General features: G+C 37.1%; 1 protein-coding gene across 1 annotated transcript in view; it reads left to right on the top strand.

Moving 5' to 3' along the window:
• LOC141436199 (uncharacterized) overlaps positions 1-22709 on the top strand; it is a 256690-nt gene extending 233981 nt beyond the window's left edge. Inside the window, exons 4-10 of the mRNA XM_074099086.1 lie at positions 7584-7742; positions 9062-9469; positions 11253-11480; positions 14318-14510; positions 15011-15308; positions 17963-18112; positions 19068-22709. Coding sequence (XP_073955187.1) covers positions 7584-7742; positions 9062-9469; positions 11253-11480; positions 14318-14510; positions 15011-15308; positions 17963-18112; positions 19068-19205 — 1574 coding nt within the window. The 3' untranslated portion in view covers positions 19206-22709. The remainder of the gene's footprint in view (positions 1-7583; positions 7743-9061; positions 9470-11252; positions 11481-14317; positions 14511-15010; positions 15309-17962; positions 18113-19067) is intronic.
• Positions 22710-25254: the final 2545 nt, after the last annotated feature.

Below are 25254 nucleotides of genomic sequence, written 5' to 3'. Positions count from 1 at the left end.
AAAAGTACATATTAAACATGAGTGAACAAATCCTGAACATAACGAAATAAAACACACTTTTTTAAATAAATTATACTTACCTCATTTAATTTTAATGACCAAAAATGAATTCACAACCTTTTGTCCACTCAAATCACGGTATTCACAGTATTTTGTATTATAAAAATATAACGTATTAACGTATAGGTTTGATTTTTGTCACAATGTCGCGATGAAATTTCAAAAACGTCAGAGCATCGGAGCCAAAAAAGTTGTGGATGCTAGGTGGCGCTGATGTCGTGCACAGAGCCAATATTATTGGACGAGAACGGCCGGTTACCCCCTTTTCCTAAACAAACGCCATTTGTTATTTTAAAAAGGACATCCTACTACTAAGCGAACCCCCTGGGTAATGAGTTTCCTCCCTTTAGATACGGCTGAGACAATTACTCCGGACAGGTAGGGGATTGCTGGGATGATTTTCCTTGGCGCTTTGAGAATTTACTGCTAGAACCAGAACTGTAAACAAGAAGTGTTTATATCGAAAATACAAACCGAAATATGGATGCACAGAAAAATCAGAAAAATAAAACCAGCGCTGGCACGGAATGCCGAGGACCTGGGTTCGATTTTTGGTCTTATTTTTCTAGTTTTTCTGTGCATCCATATTACGGTTTGTATTTTCGATATGGTTTTTACGGGATGACCGTAAAAGTAACAAAATTTGGAGTTGAAATAAATAATAAAAAAAGACTCCAAAAATAAATCTTAATTTAGAAGTGTTTATTTCATTTTATAAGCTGTTCTACTAATGAATACTAGTAATAAACGCCACTTTAAAACACAGTGCCTGGGCGACCGAGCTTCGCTTGGGCTAAAACTCGATAACAAGCGTTTTCCCAGAGATTAGACCGAGCTAGATCGATTTTACATCCAAATGGTAATAGCTAAAGGTATTAGCTCTCTCTCTCCCCCTCTCTCTCTCTTTCTCTCTCTTTCTCTGTTTCTCTTCTTTAACAACTATTCAACCAATGTTCGTATCCACGCCACTTCTTCTAGTTTAGTGTTTCTCACGTAGATTTCCTCCTGCAGGGCTACTACGAAACTCGAAGTTCGTATCGTACCGTCCCTCTCGCTCTCGTATTAAATAGTATAAGTGTCAGAGGGACCGCACGACACGAACTTCGAGTTTCGAGTTTCGTAGTAGCCCTGCTGAGGCCTTATTGTCTAACACTTGGAATCACAATCGTTTTCACCACTTCTTTCTATCACACGGCATTTAAGATTTTCCTTTGCGCTTATAGAATTTACTGCTAGATCCAGAACTATAAACTGTTCGACTAATGAATACTAGTAATAAACGCCACTTTAAAATACAGTACCCTGGGCGACTCTGGTCTCTCTCTTCTTCTATAACCACTTAAGCCAATGTTGACTGCAGGTGTTTTCGTATGCACTTCTTCTAGTTTAGCGTGTTTCTCACGTAGAATTCCGTCAGAGGCCTTTTTGTCTAATGCTGATTTTCCACCGGCGAGGCGAGAAGAGACGAGGCGAGACGAGATTTGAAATTTGTATGCATTCTCCGCTTCGCGGGCGCCGCCATACAAATTTCAATTCTGGTCTCGCCTCCTCTCGTCTCGAGTCCGCGAGAAAATCACCTTAACACTTGGAATCACAATCGTTTTCACCACTTCTTTCTATCAAACGGCATAAGGCGAGGGTAGAAAGAGATAGTGAATGCGACAGAGGACGTCAGTGTTTTAGACAATAAGACCTCTGGTCACTCAGAAAAGGTCATCGGTTCATCGCATTGGGTGCCTCATATTATATGTCTCGCTCTACATAAGAGTGAGAGATACAATGTGCATTCATTATTTAATATTAAGTATTAAATAACAGAAAAATCCTTACAGATTGACTCGTCAACGTCCAGTAACTAATGGATTTGAAGCTGGAATTTTGATATTGACATGGAATTTGTGTGTTTGCCCACTCAATAGTGTGTCACTCATTTGGCATCAGTTATCCAGTTGTATAACTACGAATTGGTATTTATTATTAACAATTAAAAACACGTCCAATTAATTACAGCTATCATTTTTCCTTAGACGTAGAAAAATACTTTAGGAATATTCCCATTCTTCCTCTTACTAAGTCGTTCCACGAAAATCGTTAGTCAATATTTTTTCCGGTGCCGACACCGAAACCCTGACATCTTAGAAACCTGACCCGAGCACTCCGAATATACCTAACGATTTTCGCCGAAAAGGGAAACAGGAAATAAAGTTACAGAGCACACTTTCGCTTCTTGCGATGCGATAATGGTGGCAATAAAAATAAAATGTTTCGCTCTCCCACCCTATTCTCTGATCCAATTGAATTTCCAGCAAAATAATTGATCACGGAATTGAAATTTGCATGCTTAGTTGTTCTCGCGTATACAGTTAATGTACTAGGTTTTATTATTGGAATTCCATTTACTTACTTACTAGATAGTGCTGCTTTTTTTGCAAAATAATGTAAAGCTTTGATAAATTAGGTTACTACTAAATCAGCGAGTGACACCTTTTTGGCCTCATCTGCATTTTCCTTCAGGTGAGACAGAGGTCGATTCCCGCAAAAAATAAACAAAAAAATAACGAGTTAAAATAATGAAAAAAAAAAAACAAAAGAATTTTGTATCAATTTAATAATAATGTATGTCAAAAGAGCGGGAACAGATTCAAGATACTTTTTCAGTACCTGCTTCTTCTACTTCTTTTATTTATTCCTCTGATTATCTTATGTCTTTTTTTTGGACAAAACCTAGTTTAGACTTGTACAAGTTACAAGTTGAGGTCGTAAAGAGTTTGAGGGGTCAATCAAGCACATCAATGTAATGCTACTTGCATGATTTTTCTTGCAGATCTAACCTGAACTTAAGATAGAGAACAAACGAGCAGGTGGGCATTTTATCTACCGGTTGTACCGTGAGCTTATATCTCCGATTTCAACAAAAAAATCTTAATAATTTTCGTAACAAAACGGACACATCCATACAATATTATGAGGACACATCTGGAGACCCTGTTTTTTCAGCTCGGAATCATGGACTGAGTCTACCTTGTACATTTTGTTAAAATCGGAGAGATAAATTTAAGGTAGAACGGTAGATAAAAATGCACGCTCCTAAAAAAATATCTAAGCTTACACAATAAACACCGCATAATCGTCAAACTAACAGGCGGTTCATATTGTCTTTTATATCTCATAATCTCGCAAACAAACACACAGCTTATGTTTTAGTAATGAACAGTTAGTGTAAAGATGATCGTCGAGCCACTTTCCAGTCGCGTGCGCGAGCGCTGATCGCATCGCAGCCATGGCTCGCTGGTGCAAGCTAAGAAAGCAAGGAATTTTGAAATTAATTATTTTAACATCATGCATCATTATAATCATCATCCCAGATTATACCAACCTATACCTTGTACGAAGATGTTGATGTTATTGATGGAAATTACAAGTGGCGCCACCATATGTCTCACTGCTATTGTACAGGCTTTGTCTCAAAAGGTTTAGGCTGTCAGAGGGCTAACAATTTTATTTATTAGGTATATTAATTTTGTTACCTTTACTAATATTATAAATGCAGGAGTGAGTTTTTGTTTTTTCCGCTTTCATGCATTAACTAACTACGTAAGCGATTGCCATGAAAATTTGCAAACATATTAGAACACCAGAATAAATAATAGGATACATTTTAACGCAAAAAAATAGTTGTACCCCTTAAAAATAACACATAACACTGCGGTACAGATGGATTCACCGTGTATGTATCTGCGTCTATTAAAACCCGGAACCTTATCACTGTTTTTAACAACTTTTTTTCTTTCTTCATGACAGTATTGATCCGGGTATTCGGTGATATAGATACATTTTGCAGTATGCAACGCTAATTCAATCAATTACTCATTGTGAGATTTAATAAGTTGAATGAATGACATTGTCCTTCATATAATTTCAACATAAATAAACATTAAAACCACAAAGGAAAAAGGTTCACCTAAAACTAAACCTAATTTTTCATATTCATTCTTATTCTTAGATTTATCTACAAGAACTGTTTCGGTTATTTATCTCTCCCAACATTTTCGTATTGAATGTAGGTGATATTTATGATACCAATCCAACCATTCAATATCTTCCACATTTATTGTTATTTCATAGCAGTTTTCAAGAATTACACCGCGTCCTTATATAAACCGGTGGCTGTCCCAGCAATGCTCACAATATATTCCAAACAATTTATCGCTATTGGAAATTATTTTCTCGATGAAACCCCGAGAACAAAATACGACGTCTGAGAATCTTAAGGAAACAGATAGAACTACAACAGACTGTGCGATATGGCACAGAAATTTATTGTTATTGCTTTTTATAGAACAAATCAGTAGCAAAACAGATTGCGGCTCCGGGCTAAGTAAAATATTTATTATGGTACTTTGATTTTATTTACAGAGACGTTAAAGTCGTATTCTCGGCGACAGTTCCATCCGCTACTTTGTGTACTTAATACTTCACTTCGCTCGTAAGATGTTTCGAATCATAAATATTCAACAATTATACCGCAAACGGTCTCTTTGGAAGCTTTATAAAGTTCCAAAAATCCTAAGTAAATACGTCCGCCTTTAATCAGCACTGTCGCTGGATTTATTCTGTTTATGTTTTAAACTTATTCATTGCAATGAAAGATATATTATCAACTACCTTTCTTGTTCATCTTTGAACTGAATAAGTGTTTGTTATTTTACAACTTCATTGCTCGTTTATTATTTTACAGTTCAAGAGGAAATGTTATGTTAGAAAACACGAGAAACGACTTAGATTTTGTTCAAAGACGCATAATCTCCAGAGGAACATAAAATTTCACATTGTCTGTAATAACACGTCCCCGTTCGCACTCAATATATCTCTTTTATGTGTCATCTACATCTTCATTTATTTCGCGTTGCATCTTTGTAAAATTACTTTCGTCGTTGCCTTCCAAAAGAGCGGTAATATGGAGATACTGCCAAAGTTTCCGAAGCGCAATTTATTTTCAATATTCCGTAATTCTCACATGTTGAATATTCTCTGGCTTTTATCGGCCGCACGTACAAGGCGGTTATTGCAAGTCTCAAACCGAATCTCCTTTTTAGTGCTGCATTACGGTACATAGATGCATCAGCCGTTTAGCTGCGGGCGCTTTGGCAACAGACCACTTGAAATTTATTGGGCCTACCTTCTCCTTTTATTCATTTGATTTATACCTAACAATGGGTGTAAGAAACGTGCCCGTGACTTGCAGATGAGATTGTCTGCAATATTTTACAGCGGAATAAAATTCCAAAGCATTATTGCCCCTCACATTTGTAGGTACCTACGATTTGTTAGGAACGGAATAGTGTCTCATATAACGCGATGATTCGAGAAATGGATGACCAAGTAACCATTTTTCTTTGCGTATCCAATACATCTTACGCTTCATTTGCTAGAAAAATGGATGGAGCATAATGTCGACTCGGCCTTTTTTCGGGTTTGTCATTCGTCTTCATCTTTCTTATGGCTTTTACGATGTCGAGATGATCGCTTTTGTTCCGAGTCGTTTGATAGATATGCTTAATCGGGTAACGGGGTTCATTATCTTAGTGAATCTTGTGCAATATGACTATGATACGTTCTTCGCTGAGTCAGCTAATTACCAGAGTAACTCCAATCTCTTCATCTCCAATCTTTTATTAGGTATGTAGTTTTTTAAATACCATGAACGGGACTTATCACGACACACGAGTAATAGGAGCAAATGTATTGAATTTTTTATAATTCTATGAGCCTACTAAGACTACCGTAGCCAGAGGGTATTAAATACATAATCTAATAGGGCACTATTAACACGCACATCCAAGAGTTCCAAGACATAATCATCTAAGTAGGATATCCTGTACGCGCTAATCGCGCTATAGATGTTAGTTATTGCCTTGTACCCTGTTTTTATTTACACCGGGACACTGGCTGAATATGCATCACTTAGCTAGTAAGAACATATATCATTATTGCTGATTAAGTTGCGTTTCTCTTTCGCCACTTCAAGAAATGGTGGTAGGACCTTGTGCAAGGTCCGCCCGGATTGCTATCACCATCTTGCTCGCTAATCCTGCCGTGAAGTAGCAGTGCTTCACTGTTGTGTTTTGGCGTGGAGAGTAAGACAGCCGGTGAAATTACTGGCACTTAAGGTATTTGGGTTTAGCTGAAAACCAGCGTTGCAGCTCTGGTTACAGGGCTACGGCACATGCTGAGCTGAGTCCTTTGGCATCATACTAGAGCACAATGTCTCTAATTTTTCTCTCTTCTTCTGTTTTGTTGTCAATAAATGTTGTGAGTTTGAGTTTTGTGTTTGTATCCCATCTTAGGCCTCTATAATACCCCTGGTGTTGCAGATGTTTATGGGCGGTGGTGATCTCTTACCATCAGGAGACCCATTTGCTCGTTTGCCATCCAGTCGAATAAAAAAAATACACGGATAAGATACCAGTGCCCAGTGGCGTAGCTAGGTAACCTAGGGCCCTGGGGCAAATAAAAAAATGGGGCCCACTGCTATCAAAAGTGGTAAGGTTTTTTGAAGTAAAATCATTATATGTATATACAAATACCTACTTTAAAAATGCTAAGCAACTTTATCATCAGCTATAAAGCAGACTTTCGAGGGCCCCCTGAGTTTGAGGGCTCCGGGGCACTGCCCCGCCTAGCCCCTTGGTAGCTACGCCACTGCCAGTACCAGCAGTCGTCGCTGTAATTAACGGTCGGTATGAAGTAAATCCTGACACAATTGCATTTTATGAAGTTTCTAAATATTGTCAATAATAGTGTTTCAAGAAAAAATTTTCGGGAAAGGGAGGCAAAACATGTGGATTTACCGCCTCTGATTTATAGTTTAAGGGGCTGTTTCACCATCCATTGATTAGTGTTAACTGGCGGTTAGGTGTGATGCCGTCTCTATTTGTTTTATTCGAATAGACGGAGACGGCATCATATTTAACCGTCGGTTAACGCTAATCAATGGATGGTGAAACAGCCCCTAAACCAGACGTTTTCAACCGGTATGCCGCGTTTACTTTCAGGTGTGTCGCGATTGCCGCGAAGTGTATGCTACATTGAAATCTGGATAGCTATCATCATCATCATCATCACCATCCCAGCCTATATACGTCCCACTGCTGGGCTCAGGCCTCCTCTCAGAACAAGAGGGCTGGGGGGGTGGTTGGGGGGGTGGATAGCTATAATAATCAGAAAATAGTACGAAAGCAACTGACGCGAGGCGTGTGCGATTCGCATTGCCAGGTTGTTATGTTAACGGAGTGGAAGGAATTTTGGGGCGGGTGGAACCTTCAACGCGCCAGTCCGACTCGCACTTGGCTATTTTTACTGGTGTGCCGTGAAGCTTTGATGAACGAAGTGTGCCGTTAAAACCAAAAGGTTGAGAACGCCTGGTCTAAACTGCGCAATTGCCATGTAGGCTAGTGTTTAAGTTAGGGCCTTTTTAATATTAATGGCATGGCATTATTAAGTTGGTAATGTTGTCGTTCCAGGTTACCAGATGTCGCGCAAGTCGTGCATGGCGGGAGGCGCGCGCGGCGCGTGCATGTGGGTGCAGGAGTGCAACCGCGCGGGCGGCGCGCACGCAGGCGTGTGCGTGGACGGGTTCATGTTCGGGAGCTGCTGCCGGCTGCCCGACAAGCCTGTAGGGGGTGAGTTTATCTGTATTTGTTAAATTAAGAACCGGCCAAGAGCGTATCGGACACGCCCGAAATAAGGTTCCGTAGCAATTATGAAAAAATCGAGTAATATTTTTCTAAGGATTTCGTATTTTGTACGGAATATTCCAAGTTTAGGTATATTTTATACCTTAGGCTGCTATTTACTCTTAAACTACTAATAATTCTCAACAATACATAACCGTTATAGTTTTTCTTGTAAGTGTGATATACTTACTACCATCCTGATTTTTTTTCAAATTTTTCCGCCAACCGGCTTAGATTTTAGAGGGGAGGGGGGACGCACGATTTTAATGAAAATTAGCACTTTAAAGTTGAATATTTTGCAAACAAATTACTGAATCGAAAAATCGTTTTAGCAACCCCCTAATGGGTTTAAAAGACCTATCCAAATATACCCCACAGGTTGGATGAGAAAAAAAAACACCCCACTATACGTACTCTAAAAACTTTTAAATTTTATTTTATATTGTAACATTTTTTCGGCATAATTTACATATACATTCGTGCAAAATTACAGCTTTCTAGCATTTATGGTCCCTGAGCAAAGGTAATATACTATAAGGGTTCCGTTTTTGTCATTTTGGCTACGGAACCCAAAAACCAACCAAGCCGTCACCCGTGTTAATATCTGGCACAGAAGCGGAGCGTGCAAAAATATCTGACCCGTCTCGGGAGAAAGAGTCGTATTTAGGCACACCTTGATGTGTCAGATATTGATGCTGGTGCTTGTACAGTCAGCATCAAAAGTAGCTGTACCTACACTTTCGTACTTTGTCGTTTTACGTTTTTTGTTGTGATGTAGTATGTTTTTTTTGAGAGTTGATTGAGACCCCCTTAATTTTTAATTTGATAATCTTGTCTTGCAGCAGCAATAAAAAATATTAGCTGTCTATCTATGGTTCATGAGATGCCAGCCATCTAACAGACAGACGGATAGTGCAGCAAATAGAGTTTTGTTTGTCACTCTATACGGAGCCCTAAAAAGGAAGCTTATATATGATTGACGTAACGCCGTGTTTGTTTGTCCCAGCTTTAGTATTTTTATAATGTGGCAAAATTGTGCTAAGAAATCTGCCAATTACCTAGTTCAGGTACTAGACAGGAAACTAAAATACGATTTTTATATTTTAACTTTTCTTTTTTAGAATATTATTGTGTCAATAGTCACGCTTCTCCAATTTAGTACGCTAAGTCGAGCACCCAATGACCAAATTGAAACCTAGTGACCTCTAAGCCGATAAGCACGTACAAAACTCAAATAAAACCGTACTTACTACTTTTATTTTCAGAAACACAAAGTCCGATCGTAGTGACGGAGAAACCTTATTCAGCGCCATCTAGCGGTGTCAGCACGACCACGCAACCGCAGGAGACGACGCAAACCATCGCGCGGCCGAACTGGCAAACGCAGAGGCCGTCGTTCATGACAAAGCCAATAGATGGCGCGCCAACGTCCTACAGCTACCGGCCGCCAGAAATAAACCTCCCCTTAGGAAATTTAGATTCAAGTAGCGAACAAAATAGTGATATAGTTAATAAAATAACCTATAACAGTGTAAATAAGTACCAAAATATAAATAGGCCGAGCGAAGAAACTAGTCCCCATAACAAGATATCATCTAGTCTTAGTAATATACTAGCTGGCGCGCGCCCTATGGCCGTGTCCGATCAGCACAATGAAAACAGCATTTCTGCAGGTGAGTTTGACTTCGTAGTTTAAGGCTGATTTCATAGATGGCGTTATAGTTAATGTAATTATTTTTTTATTTATTACAGTCGAGTTCATACGAGTAAACTTGTGAGCAAAAATTTGATCAAAAATATCTGAACACGCTTCAACGCCGTTAAACATAGTCATGTTCAGATATTTTTGATCAACTGTTTGCTCACAAGTTTATGTGCTCGAATCTACAAAACTTATTTTTTTTTTTTTTGAGAAATTCTGCTAAATATAATCAGTTACTAGTAATTGATTTATTCAGGCATTACCTTGTGAAGATCCATATCAATGAAGTATAATATACTCAATACTTGTCGTGATTTCCAATACAAACTGTGCACTACTCCGTGCTACACTTTTAATGTTGACATGTTTAAATCTAGCCGTGGTGCAATGTTTGTAGTGGAGAAGCAACATAATTTTTGCAATTTATATTTAATGAGGACTATTGTAGAGTTACTGGATACATATTTATAATGGATATAGGATGTAAAGCAAAAAAAATGTTTGGGATAGTGTCTATGACCTGTGCAAGTGCAAGTGGGCCATTACAGCTTGGCTAAAGTCTTCCGTCCAACATAATTGCTGAATAAAGCAATGTTTCCACCAATAATGTGTGAGGATGTGCTGCGAGGGATCTGTTTTCATTAACCAATAGAAACGCTTCATTTACCTCGCCTCGTTTCGCTCAGCTGTTTCCACCAGAGATGTGCTGTGCAAGGATGTGTAAATGAAACGTTTCCATTGGTGGATGAAAATATATTCCTCGCAGCAAATCCTTCAACTTCTCTGGTGGAAACACTGCAAGCGTGCGATGATGACAACGATGAGATGAAAATGCCAAGTTGTCTCAATCGTCGTTCAGAAAGCCAAACCAAAGATACTACCAAATGCTATATCAAACCAGGTACGTATGTGAACAAGACAAATGCATGAGAACTTTTACCTGAGCGTCAACACCTTGGGTAGTCAATTACGCTTTGCATTTGTATCGCTGGGATCAAGCAAGGCAAGGATATTATCTCCATCTTGATATTATAATGATGAAAATATGTTGTATGTATTTAATTATATAAGAAGGAAACTAACAGTTTATTATGCAAGTAAACCGGAGAAGGCCTTTCTACAAGTCTTCTTTGAGTCTTATAATATAAACATATTTCCATAGACCAGTGTTTTTCAAACTGTGGGTTGGGACCCCCCGGGGGGTCGCGCATGCCCCTTAACGGGGTCACGGTATCTTTAAAATACTCTCACCGTTATTGGGTATGATTATTCAATGTTTGTATTATCAACGTAGGATAACACGAATAACTGAAGTGGAGGTAGGATGGGGGTCGCCAAATATTTTTCAAACCAAGGGGGATCGCGTCCTGAAAAAGTTTGAAAAACACAAACACAACAAATGATAAATTATTTAATATTATTAAATGGTTGAAATGCCCTTGCAGGGTTCACGTTATACTTAACTGTGTCTATTGTAAGATCTGTACACTACGTGAAAGCAATAAAGATTTTGAATTTTGAATTTGAATTTGAACACTGCCATAGACTATCCCTACCAATAGATCTAGGCTGCAAAAATTTTGGTAGAAAATTTATAGTTATTGCACGCAATATTTAGTACAAGCAACAGAGTAGAAAATACATTTTGATCCATTTTAACGGCTCACTGTAGCATTTCTAATTCTTCAAACGTTCAAGGTCTTGGTAATCGTTCCTCAATATCATAAACAACATGATCATCTCTCCAATTCCAGCTCAATTCATGTCGCGACCGAATAACGCCAACACAGGACATTGGCAGGCGACGACGCAGCCGTCGTTCGTGACGAAGCCGCGGCCGTCGTGGGAGAAGCCGGCTGGCAAGCCGAAGCCGACCAAGAAGTTTACCACCACAACGAGCAAACCACACAAGAAGGTCAAAGAGCCGAGCAAACCGGAGACTACGCCGGCTCCAGCGCCTACCACGGCTGCTACTAATGGTGGTAAGCTTACAAACTCCCATGTGGTAGGGCCTTTATATTATGTTTAAGGGTTATCGTTATCACAGAGGCAAAATATCGCTAGAAGGCGAGGTATCGTGAGGTCCGTTTGACGTTTGCTCGTAATGAGGGCTATCGTTTTTTGTCTCACTAGATGGCGCACTGTTGCGTGAGGTTTTTAAGTATGGCTTTCAAAGTATGTATTACGGGCGTGAAGACAAAGTTTAGATTAAAATCATATTTAATACACTTTAAAACCGTACCATAAAAATATCGAGCATGCCACAGTGTTGCAAAGTGCCCGTTTTGTTCGGAAATAAGGGAGGACAAAGGTTTCCGAAAGACAAAACTGTCTCAAAACACAGAAATTCATTGCCCCGGAACGCATATTTGCCATAATTAATTTCAGATGTTGCAAAATATTCACAAAATTATTCTAATTATAAATAAACCCGCGTAGCTCACCCAAAAACTATGAGATTTGATATTTCGGGGACCTCACGCTACACTAGCGCCTCTAGTGGCGAATTCATACGCGATAGCCCTCATTGGTTGAATAACTAAATTAACCAATCGCAAGCAAACGTCACATGTCAAACGAACTATACTAACGACATCTAGCGATATTTCGCCTCTGCGAAAACCCTCATTGTGTCACGTTTGTGATTGGTTAATCTTGGAAAGCTAAATGAGCCAATGGCTACGGCCAATGGCAAGCAAGATTGTAACGTCTAACGGACCTCACCGATACTAACGCCGCCTAACGTTATTTTTTTATTAAAATAAACAACTGAACCGGATAAATACATCCTTTTATTAAACATCCGATCATCCAATCAAGAATAAACATTCGTATTTTATATAAAGTTTGCTAGACACAATTGAACCCGGAGTCCAAAGTTTCGGAGTCAGGTCCTCTAAGCACTAAGCACTTTCCCCTGGATTTCCAACTCGTCCTATCGGCACTTATGTCTGGTCAGACGCTGGAAAATGCGTCTAGGTCATCCCGCCATCTTTGCCTTGGCCTGCCGCGGCGCCGATACCCATCTTGGAGTATCCACCTTGCTGGCTTCTGGGTGCATGCGGCAAACGTGGCCAGCCCAGTCCCATTTGAGCCTCGCGATTATGTTTACCTACGTCTACAATGCATGTTTTGGACTGGTACGACGGTCTACATTTACTTTGTGTGAAAAACACTCGTGTAAAAAGAAAAGTAAATACGTATACGTACATTCCGATACTGTAAAAGCATTAATATGACTAAAAATATCAGGAAATAAATAATAATTGAATTTGATCCTTTCGATCTTTAACTACGACTATTTCAAAATTGAAATAAAACTCAGTGATCTGTTGATCAAGCTGACAGTATTCGATTCGTGAGTGCTGTCCCAGATTCAGCTTAGCTCGTTGCTGCTACTTACAAAATCTATTCGTAAGCACATCTTCTACCTTCACAATAAGAACTGTTATACAATATCATTGAACTTCTCTTCCTCTTCTTATCCCAACCTCAATCATAAAACCTCCTCATTAGTTTTCCTTTCTAACAACTTGTTACCTCCAGCACCACATTTCAAATGCTAATAATATAATAATAACACTAGATTTATCAGCTAGTAATATCTTGTCTAATTTCCAAGCCAGTTAAGCTTCACAATGTGCCGGTCATGATTCCTGTACTGAGGCAATTCCTATTTGCCGCTAACATGCAATACGGAGATTAGATCTCGAACTCATTTTGGCAACCCACGCTGCACGCGCTGTAAGTACAGTCCATGTCGGAATATCGCTCTGGAGGTGTTCAAAGCTGGTAACGATGTTGACGCAAATTTCTTATTCTTGACGATTAAAGACTTAATGTGCTTAGCGGACTGGAATAAATAGAGAAAACTTAATTGATCCACAACTTTAGATGTTTATAGGCTTAGAGCGGAAATTATGTCTGGCGTTGGCTTGGTACTAACTACGGGTTCTAGGAATAGTCTTTTAATACCTGTTTATAAATGATGGAAATATAAAATATCAACAAAATATTTTGCTAGTTTTAATTCTGTTTCTTCCATAGTTCACTTACAAGATAGAAAAAGATGCAATCCATTCGTGACAGCACGTGCAATACATGTATTTGAAGCATCTAGAGATATTATATTTTGAAGTAGTGAAATGAAAATAGGTAAAGTCACGGTGTTAAACTCTTATTTCAATTGTGTCTTATAAAGTCAACGGAATATACTAAATATCTCAATAGTTGGCTCCATTTTTCTACTGTACCTACAACGAAAAATTCGTTTCTGACTAATATTGACAAATATTAACGTGGGACGCTTGGGATTCCAGTTTTAATTCCGGAAATAGGATGACTTCATCAGCAGATTGCAGATTAATAACGGCGGATTATATCCGGACTAAAAATAGTGCGAGAATATCCAGCATTTCAAATTCTAGACTTTTTATTAAGATGATAATAATCGTTCGGAATGAATTTAATCAAATGCCTAATTAAATTAGGTATCTACTTCAAAAGCTAATAAAGTCTAGAAAGGACATTCTTTAATTGACAAAAGGAAAAATACTACGAACTATACGACCTGTACGTATTATACGAACTATATTATCAGTTGTCAGAAAATATTGAATACGTACGTTTTCCTTTTGTCAATTAAAGAATGTCCTTTCTAGACTTTATTAGCTTTTGAAAGATGTGCTCTAAAACATTGTAATAATATTACAATGTTTTAGAGCACAAGCTTTATTTCAAACATCTTTACACGGAAAACTACAGAACTGCCCTTACTATTCATACCAGTATTCTAATTCATCCACCATATGTTTTCCAGAATGCGGTGTCACAGCGATGTGGCCGCGCCCAGAGATGCGAATAATGGGCGGCAAGGACTCCAGCTTCGGTCGGTGGCCGTGGCAGGTCTCAGTTCGGAGGACGTCCTTCTTCAGCTTCTCATCCACGCATAGGTGTGGAGGAGCCATCATCAACGAGGGCTGGATCGCGACGGCAGGGCATTGCGTGGACGAGTGAGTTGACATCAGCGTTGACTTTTGATTTTAATCGATTAAAACAAACAAGTCGACTGTAAGTTTTCTGTTATTATCGTCATTCTCTATGAACTGACTTCGAGCGTGAGTCTCTGGAGACGAAGTGATGTACCCCTTCGTTTTCAGGAGTTCGTACCTTAAAAAAACAGAACCCTTATAGGATCACTCCCGTGTCTGTCTGTCCGTCTGTCACAGCCAATCAGCTCGGAAATCACAAACCAGTTAAAGTTGAAAATTGGTACACACGTTCTTTAGTGACTCAAAAAGTGAGCAGAGCAAGCTATGCTAAAAAAAAAACATTTGAAAGCAAAAATGCAGGACGTTTTACAAGGACGGCTTTCAGTAACTTCTTGCTTCTTCTGTCAAAAAAATATTGCATACATTTTGAAGAATTGATGAAGGACAGTTTATGAGAAGGGCTTTCAGTGTAGTCCTTCATTGGCAACTTCACATTAACTAATCGTCTCACTTGTTTACAGTCTCCTGACCTCTCAAATTCGGATACGAGTTGGAGAATACGACTTCTCATCTGTATCGGAGCAGTATCCCTTCGTAGAACAAGGCGTAGCCCGTAAAGCTGTCCATCCCAAGTACAACTTCTTCACGTACGAATACGATCTGGCTTTGGTGAAGCTGGAGAATACCCTGCAGTTTGCGCCACATATATCCCCTATATGTTTGCCGGGGTCTGATGATTTGCTGGTCGGAGAGAATGCAACAGTCACTGGATGGGGAAGGCTGTCTGAAGGTGGCGTGCTGCCTTCAATATTGCAAGAGGTGACATAGTTTTTTGGAATATTTCTCTAAGACACGCCGCATGTGTAAAATAAGCAACTAAATACACATAACTGACTTTAAGAAGGAATTGCTAGTTTTAGAAAGAACTGAACGTCATTGTAGCAGCTCCTAGCACCATCAAGTGAGCAAATATAGAAACTCTAACATCCTGTGTCGTGCTATCAAAGTTTTCACTACACCATCATCATTTTTGGCCTATAAACGTCCCACCATTGGATAAGAAGGCTTGGGCAGTAGTTCATGAGACCTACTGCCCAAGCAGACGATTATTTCCTTGACCGTAAAGCTTGTAGTCAATTATGACGACCGGATGGCCAAGTGGTTAGAGAACCTGACTACGAAGCTTGAGGTTCCGGGTTCGATTCCCGGCCGGGGCAGATATTTGTATGAATAACAAGAATGTTTGTTCTCGGGTCTTGGATGTTTAATATGTATTTTAAGTATGTATTTATATCTATATATGTAAGTATATCTGTTGCGTAGTATCCATAGTACAAGCTTTGCTTAGTTTGAGACTAGGTCAATTGGTGTCAAATGCCCAATGATATTTAATATTATTTATTTCAAATGTAATTGAATTTAGTACGTAAATTTCGAAAAACTCTCAAGATGTATAACCCGGTTTGAGTCCACGATCCTCAGCTAGAAAGGCGAACTCAAACTTATAGGCTAACATAGCTGTTTTTATAATAATCCCTTTCAGATATACTTATACATAGTTAAATTCACTTTGTAACTATTTAAAAATAAACAAATAGATGTATGTATTTTACTAGTTTCGTATTAATAGTTAAATGTATGCGAGTTTTTAAGTCTTGATGACTCGTTTCATCTAGTCAGAATTTTTTTGATAATTATCAAGCATTTCGAGGTCCTTTGTTTTGTTTGTGTTAAATTGTTTGTTTGTTGTATATGAATAAAGATTAGGTTTGTGTTAAAAGAGTTATTTTGCTATGTTAATTTCTAGAATGTTTGCAAAGCAACTCGTAAACCAGCAACATATTTATCTATAGCAGCAACAGGTTAATTCATGTTTATTTTAATTGCAAAATTTAGAACGGTTAAAATGTTCTGTTCAAAGGACAAGTCTGATGAGAAACGTGTAACGTATCATTGTATATGTTTATTGTTGAAGGAAAACGTAATTGTGGGTTGTTTATTTGCTCTCCTTTGAATTATCTTTGCTATGTTTATTCCCGAGTTCCTGACAAATATCTCTATAGATATTTGTACTTGAGACCTTATTGTAAATACTCTAACACGTTTTAGTTCTTATTATTTAAAGTAAGCGCTTATGTTTATTTAATAAATTATCATTTAAAAAAATATTATAAATGTTATAAAAAGTGGACCCTGTAGCAGGAGCAAAAAATTAAAACACAACTTCCACTCTTAATCTTGAGTTAATTTAGTTCTACAACATTTAAAAATAACTTGTATTTTTTGATTTTTATTGTAGTTTAAAGTTTAATTAGACAAACCATGTATTGCGAAATCCGTCATTTTGTTACGTGACAGGCGATGTCATTTAGGCTTAGTGATGTGCCAACTCGGGAAAAACGAAACTCGATTTGACTCGAGTTAAAATTCACTTAACTCGGTTTCAACTCGAGTTACATAACTCGAATTAACTGGATGAAACAGAGAGAATTTACAAAGTTTTTACCAATTTATTCCCTCACATTCGCACTAATAGTTTAAAAAAATGGAGCCGACAAACAAATGATGTTTTTATGTTTCAATTCTTTCATTTTTTATATTATTTATTTATAATGTATTGGGAGAGTTATACTAACTAAAGTAAACAAGGAAATTATTTAAACTCGAGTTGGAGAGAATTCAACTCGAGTTGATTGGAGTTAAGCCCAACTCGAGTCGACAATCACCATTTAGGCTATTTGATGCCGTACATTGAAAATACCATTTAATTTGTTTGGAATAAACATAATGATAAAATTACTTCATTTTTGAAAGTTGCAGAACTAAAGTAGTTTCATTTGAGTAGTAGAACCTTTGTTTAAAATTTTTGCTCCTGTTACAGGGCCCACCCGGTATGTATTTAACAGCGTGTTGATGGTAAAATTGTATTGAGACTTATTTATATCTACATTATACTTATGTACATACAATTTATGTCAAATTATTACATAATAAGTTATAGATTATATATAGTAGACACGTTATAATATATACATTATACATTTAATATTGTAGATAATGGTATCTATCTATATTAAAACTATCTAGTGATAGTATACACAAATAAATATACAGTTTTTGAAGTGGAACTATTAAACATAAACCAGTCGTTGCAATTTGAAAAATCTAGAATTTAAAGTTAGAAATAGTACTAGGACAATTTTGTTTTGAAAACATGACGCACAGAACGCAGTGCACTTGCTCAAGGTGCTTTGTAAACAGAAGACGCTTCTGACTTTTTAAACATTATCCCGGATGCCCTCAAAAAGCAGGGCATGTCCGTACTAAATAGGACGGTTGGCAAGCCTTCTTCTTTTTTCAGTGCCTCTTAAATCCTAAATGTGGGCCGTTAGCTTTTTGTACTCGTCTCTATCAGCAGCCAACCGGATCATCGAAGCCTAGTCCTAATAAACCTGTTCATCTAAATGTTCCAGGTCCAAGTTCCCATCGTCTCCAATGAGCGCTGCAAGTCCATGTTCCTGCGGGCCGGGAGACACGAGTTCATCCCGGACATCTTCCTCTGTGCCGGCCACGAGCGCGGCGGTCACGACTCCTGCCAAGGGGATTCGGGGGGGCCTTTACAGGTTAACTATTTTAATATTATCAACAGAGCTCTCTCTCTTTTTTTGTTCAGATCAACCCTACAAAAGCAAGTAAATATGTATATTATTCGTTTATCACTGCATTTTCGTGACATAACCACATTGTTCTTTTGGAGCGTTACCCACTCTCACACCACGAAAAAAAATAGAGACAATAAATTCAAAATTCAAAATTCAAATGATTTATTCAGTAAATAGGCCGCAATGGGCACTTTTACACGTCATTTTTTAAACTACCAGCGCTTTCGGAAAGACCATCATTGCCAAGAAGAATGCGCCGCAAGAAACTTGGCAGAAAGTCATTTTTTCATAAAAATATAATTACAAATAAAATACTTAAAAACTATATTATACAATAAAAGAAAAAAAAATACAAAAAATAATAATAAAAGAAATACAGGGATGTATGGGGTCCCTTAGTTACAATACTAAACACTAACTATATCTAAACTATATCTACGTTCAGTGGAAGTGTAGAATGCTTCCACCGTCATAAATTTTAAAATAGAAAACTAATCTCATTAATAACTTCTCTACAAAACGGTAGTCTGTTATAAACTGAATTGATCAGGGTTGATCCTTAACACGTTTTCTAGAACTAAGTAGGTAAAATGGGGTCTGACAATTTTTGAATTTGCCATTGTCCTTTATTATTGGAAGTGGGTCAAAATTCACTTGCAAGATTTAACCCAAACTACATACATACATACGAACATTGTAAGATAATAAAAAGCGTGTGGTAATAATAATCAAATGCAACTTAAACTAGTTCGCTAACGTCGTTCGGAACTTGAAAACAAGATCGGTTTTCTTTTTCTTTCTCATTCGAATCTTCAGAAAAACTAAAAAAACCGACGTGTTTCGAGCGACATTATCATTCTCGTTGTACTGTATTGTTTTCCGAAATTCACTTTTTAAAACTACCTTCTGTTTTCAGGTGAAGGGCAAGGATCAACGTTACTTCCTAGCTGGTATAATAAGCTGGGGCATCGGATGTGGCGAGGCGAACCTACCCGGTGTATGCACTAGGATCTCCAAGTTTGTGCCCTGGATACTACAGACTGTGAACTCTTAAACCAATTAAAAGTTCACCTGCTATGAAAAAGCGGTTTGGATTGGTAGGATTTTTAAATTTGCCGCCATACTTTTTCGGTAAATAATTTAAACGCCGAGGCAATTACTTTAACGAATATTAGCGATAATATTGCCAAAGTATAGTTGGAAATGAAAATTGTTATTGATTAAGTACTTAATTGATATTTCTGAGTATGGAGGTGAAAGCGGTCTCAAACGTTTTTTGGACAAATACAGCGCGTATTTTTGATACTACCTCAAACTTTAACAATAGTCAGTGAAGGCCCTAATAATCACATTTTATTATGATTTGGTAAAAAAAAAATACTTATTATTTTCCTCACCAAATTAATTAGCACGCAATGTATCACTACGTGACACTACTTTGTTTTTATTCATAACGTCGCACTTGTTGACGTGACGTGAGAGCTGTCACAGAACGTTTCTCTCTAGTATCAAATTATTGTACGCATTACATTGCTCGATTAACAATTTTTTATCGGTTCACATCACTTAAATCTTCGTCTGGTTACAGTTTGAGGTAGTATCAAAAATACACGCTGAATTAAGGATAACAGGTGCTTACAACAATTATTAAGCGTGTGAAAGGGAATCCTGCCTTTTCGCAGAATATTTTTTCCCAAATGTTTCATTTGCCAGCTGTTTTATTTCCCAACTCTCAGTTTTCTCCGAAACCAAAAAAAAAAGTGTGTATTTTCTTATGGTTTTATAGAGCATAGTGGGAAAGGATAGGTTAGTTCTATGAAAGTTCCGAAATAATATGGTTTTATTGAAAATCATGACTTGGGAAATAAAATTGTGTTGGCAAATGAAACGTTTAGGAAAAAATATTACAGCGAAAAGGCAGAGAACAGGTAAAAGAGCATGCGGATACGAACGCACACGTGCTTGAAGTACCATTTACTATGAAACCGTTTGAATACGAATTGGACTAGGAATAATACTGATATCTAAAGACAAACGTGACGTTTATCGTTTCAGTTACGCCGTGATTATGGCCCCGTAATGTTGCCGCATTTACGTCACAAAAGAGTAAATTAATTTTAGTAAATTCAATACGAAACGTAGACAGAATTGTTAATTTCATTTGTAGCCTGTCTACGAATAAATTGAGACCACCTAACGTTTCTGACGCTCGCGATCGCAATTTAACGACAGTTTTTAATCTGTCATTTGATTGCCATCGCGAGCGCCAGAAAGGTTAGGCAATACGGCCTCTGAGCCCATATCGACTAACGCACAAGTGCTCGCAATCGAATTCATCTCTTTTTATTCGCATCAACGTTTGACAGGAAGAAACGATTGTGGTTATGAGTGCGTTAGACACTATGACCTCTTGGCCATAAGTGAACGCGAAACGGTCGGAAAAGGAATCTGTGTTCCATTGAGTTAGGAACAAATTAAGTTTTAAATGACTACCATAAATTGCTTTTTGAAGCGTTTGATACTAAAGATACCGACAAAAACGAATACGAATGCAGTGCAAGTTACCTTCAAAAATGTTGATTCGATTCAACGTTTTCTGAGGTGTTTTATATAGTCTTTTGTGACAGCGACAGACAAACATCGTAACAGCGATGTTGTGTGAATGATTGCTTGTTCTAAGTCCGAAGCGAATAAATATAGAGAACTAGCCATTACCTGCGGTTTTGCTCGCGAGAGCCAAACTAAAAAAAATGGTTTCATAATACTAGAAAGATAAAGGCCAGTGTAATTATATGAAATGAAATTAAATAGTTTATTTGAAATACTTTAAACATGGTAAAATTGGCCTTGAAATACTTTAAACATGGTAAAAATGTACAGTGACATGTCTTACCAGATACATTAGCATGCAAACATTGTCTTATTTAAAAAAAAAAAATTTTTTAGCAGAAACGAATTAAATAATTATATACATTGTTCGGTCATGTTTAACCCTAGTTTTTTTATTGTTTGCTTACACCTTAAAGTTTTTCACATAAATACAAAAGGCCAGATATATTGTAGACATTATTGGCTGAAAAGACAGTTGCTAATTACGTTAGATATGTTGGATTATTTAACCGTAATTAAATAATTGGCTAGCTTGTTATATCCGTTGGCAAATAATTAGCGAAATGGGATAATATGTAGCAGCAATGTTATTAAAGAGACAAAATGCTACGGACTTAAAATAAGTACTATCTCAAGTTTTGAACCGTAAAAATAATTAGATTACGGACTATAATGAACACCCTTATTACCTACTGCTTTTTTTCTCGAGGATTTAGTAAAGAATTAGGTTTAGTATTCGATATATTTCGGCTTTTTTGCCAATATAAATGAGTTAACAATCTTGACCTGCCTCTTTATTGAATTCGAACGACTACGTAATATGTCAACAGAATGCTACAATTAAACTATGATACATAATAGTATAATTGTTACTTATAACACAATGTTTTAGCCTATCGCGATAATTAAGTACTAATTTTATGATTTACGTTCGGGTTTTGTTCTGCGTACCTTGATTTTAGAGAAGCTCGATATTTTGGCACAGTTGCATGCGCCATGATCACGAGAAGACAATATCGAAATATGAATATGTGCCGAAATATCAAGCTTCTTTGAAATAAAATTAAGTATGCGCTGGTTATGAGGAACAAAACCCGAATTTATATCATAAAATTGTTACTCATGTTATAAAAGTATTATGAAAAGAGAAGTTAAGATTTGTTGTGTTGCAAAAAAACTGAAGTCCATATTGTCTGAATAAAGTATATGTTTATTCATTTATTTTGTAGAGGAACCAAATGTTTAAATTTACGCAGACAGTTTTAAAAACTTTGTCTAGTTGGAATATATCATGAAGAATACGAGTGCACGTGGGCCGGGTTTTAAGTTTGGTACCCTTTTTTAATTAAAGCAAAATGACATTGAAGTTACCATATTTTCAATGAGTGAAACTAAAATTGGTACTGTACGTGAAAAGCGGCCAATGGGCCTTAAAGAGCTAAAGTTTAGTGAATAAGAACAGACGATGTGTTACCATACCATACGTCTAGTTTGTTGTCTTTTTCTATCCAAGGAATGAGGTAGACAAAATCAAGAATAACTAAGTATCAGTAACGAATAAATTGTCATAAATTTGTTTTCTTCTAGACATTTTGAGCAGTTTCTGTACTTTAAGTCTTTCTACTTCTTTGTAGGTTGTGTAGTCACCAGAAATAAACTATAATGTCGGATATAACAGAGCACTCAAAATATCTGTATCTATCTAAATGAATATAGTTAGGTACTTTAGATATTTTTGTTTGCTTTCTCTAATCACATATTATAGTTGTGACTGTACATTTTTTTATAGAATTACGACCAATGGAAATGCGTATTGTTGAGTATTGTGTAAATATGTTTTTATAAAATTTATTTATAAGCAAAATAATTCTAACAAAACCACCATTTATTTTTTGCAATGTAAATACGTATAAATAGGTTTTCGCTCTTGCCTTTGTTTTAATTTTTATTTAATCCAGTATTACTATAACGTTGTTTTCTTTTTTGTAAATAAACTCAAAAATAAAACACAAACTCTTTTTTATGTTATAATTTAACGTGCTGCCTTTAACGTGCTAGTTTTGTATGTACTTTTATTGTATAGATTTATACGAATAATGTTGTTAAAATGTAAATTAAATGTGAAAATAGTTAACCAAAACACAATTTTACGCTACGCTTTCGTCGAAGTAGGTTAAACAAATGCTTAATGACGTGATGTCTTTATAAGAATCTATATTAATTTTGTTTAAATAGTTTATGATGTTGTTGACTTCGTATTGTTCGTTTGCACAATAGTTTTGTTAATGATTAAATATCGAAAGTATTATTGGTTTATCTTTTCTTTACCCTATTTTAGTTCATTATTCAGACGTTACTTTAAGGAACTATAACTTTTCGCCTATACTTTTTTTCTAATTTCATTAGCAGAATGCTTGCCATGATTTGAGTTCGCATCTCACATTACACCAATTTCGATTCATTCTCTTATATTCTTCTGATCCAAAGGTTCTCAACACACAGGTTCTACCTAGTTCGGGCACCAGTCTCCCCCACACAAGTCTGTAATAACTAATTAGGTATGAATTATGTTATTTTTGTAACTTGGTGGTGGAGAAGAAATAAATAAAGTTATTATTATTATTATTATAATTACGAAGATTGAACAATCAAATACTATCAAAGGTGCACTAAAAAAACTACCTCCTTTTTGACGAGCTTTAGTAAAAAAATAAATAAATTAACTTTGATAACAATATTAAGACTCAAACAGATTGTGACTCTTTGTACGGTACACTCAGTGTATACACGCATTATACTTGCGTATACATGCGTGACACTTTCTTCTCTACAGCGATACAAGAGGTCACAGCTCATTAGATCCACCCGGCACCAGCACCGCCTCGCCGCGAGCGGTTAGTATTCTTTATATGGATTTGTATGGGCATGCGCTCACTACATCAACTTAGTAGCGTCACTGGGTCGCCTCGCTCGCGAGGTGTCCAATGACCATGCGCGGACGGCGAGTAGACCACTCGGTGATAGCTCGCTGCTCATACGCTTGCCTCGCGTGAACCGCGCGCGGTCGGCGCGGAGCTCGCCACCCTCATTTCATAATAGACTACTCGGAAATTCGTGGACTACGCGGCGTTCACTCGTTGACCACGCAAGGTCTACTCGTTGCCAACGCGGCGCCCACGGCCGGGGTGGACACCAAAAGTCAAGGCGGTGCTGTTCGGGTGCCGGGTAGCTCTAATGAGCTGTGACCTTTAGTTTACCTACCTACGGTGTAAAGTGTCGTAGTATAAACATAGCTGTAATATTTTTATAAAATATATTTTTTAACTGAACGTACTGAAACCAAACATTTATCAATTTAACATTATAATCGACATCTCGCATTTATGGTCAATGACAGTGCTCCGTAATTGTCATGTACCTATATCGGAATAACGTACATGTAAATAGTTTATAATATGGCTTACATGATGTGGATGTACTGTATAAATAAAGAAATAAATTTACCTTCACGTCGAAGTGAAGTTATTACAGGTCCATTTAATTTATAAATATACCAACATAGTCAGCCTTCTATTTAATTTGCTAATTATCTCCGGAGCTCGTGCAAACTATACAAGTTCATTACCTTATAATTAAGGTGTCTGGCAACTATGTGGTGTGTTTAATATAGTTTGGATTGCTTTGGTCAATGAATTAGGCGCGGACGAGTTCAACACACCACCCGCACAAATTCCTGACAACCATTTGGGACCTTCATTTAGCTGTGGCATAGCTTAGCTTTCTTGTAGCGGATTCAAAAGAAATGAACAGTAGTTAAATTATGAGCCGAAAAAAGAACTACCTATTTAATTTTTTTTTGCATTTTAAAACAAAGAAAAACCATGTATTAAAATAAATTATAACAAGGAGCGGTTACCGTTTTTTTAAATAGCAATGTCTGATTTAAAAACACGAGAGAACAATGTGTCACCCAGATAACTCCAGAACCTTATTTGTGAATATAACAGCCGATGACTTATTAAAATAGATATAAGCAGGGGCTGACCAACCCACCCCTCCCCCACCCTGGGTATGCCCATAAGTATAAAACTACTAATTTCCGTTCCAAATTAGAAAAAGTACATAAGTTCCATATCAGTAAATTTGACTTAAGGTGTTCAGTTTTTAACACGGACTTGGGTACCTAATGACTGTCATGGTAATGAAATAAGAGCAGTCTTCACACACGTAGAGGATGCTAAAAAATCATGTATAATAATTTAAGCCATATTTAGGCTACTGATTACTAATACGATACAAGTGGAGAAACATTGAAATATGAAAATAAAACAAAAAAATGTATGGAAATAATCTCTTCTTGTGACTCAACTAACAAACAAAAACTGTTTGAATGTGTTCTATGTTCAACTTGTATCGTATTAGTTATCAGTAGCCTTCATGTGGGCTAGGCTATATTAAAAAAAAAACAGGATTTTGTTAACATTCTGTAGATA

Source organism: Choristoneura fumiferana, chromosome 16 (assembly GCF_025370935.1).
Source record: "Choristoneura fumiferana chromosome 16, NRCan_CFum_1, whole genome shotgun sequence".
Classification (NCBI taxonomy): domain Eukaryota; kingdom Metazoa; phylum Arthropoda; class Insecta; order Lepidoptera; family Tortricidae; genus Choristoneura; species Choristoneura fumiferana.
Note: the sequence above shows the minus strand (reverse complement) of the source record. Positions and strands in the feature narration are given on the sequence as shown.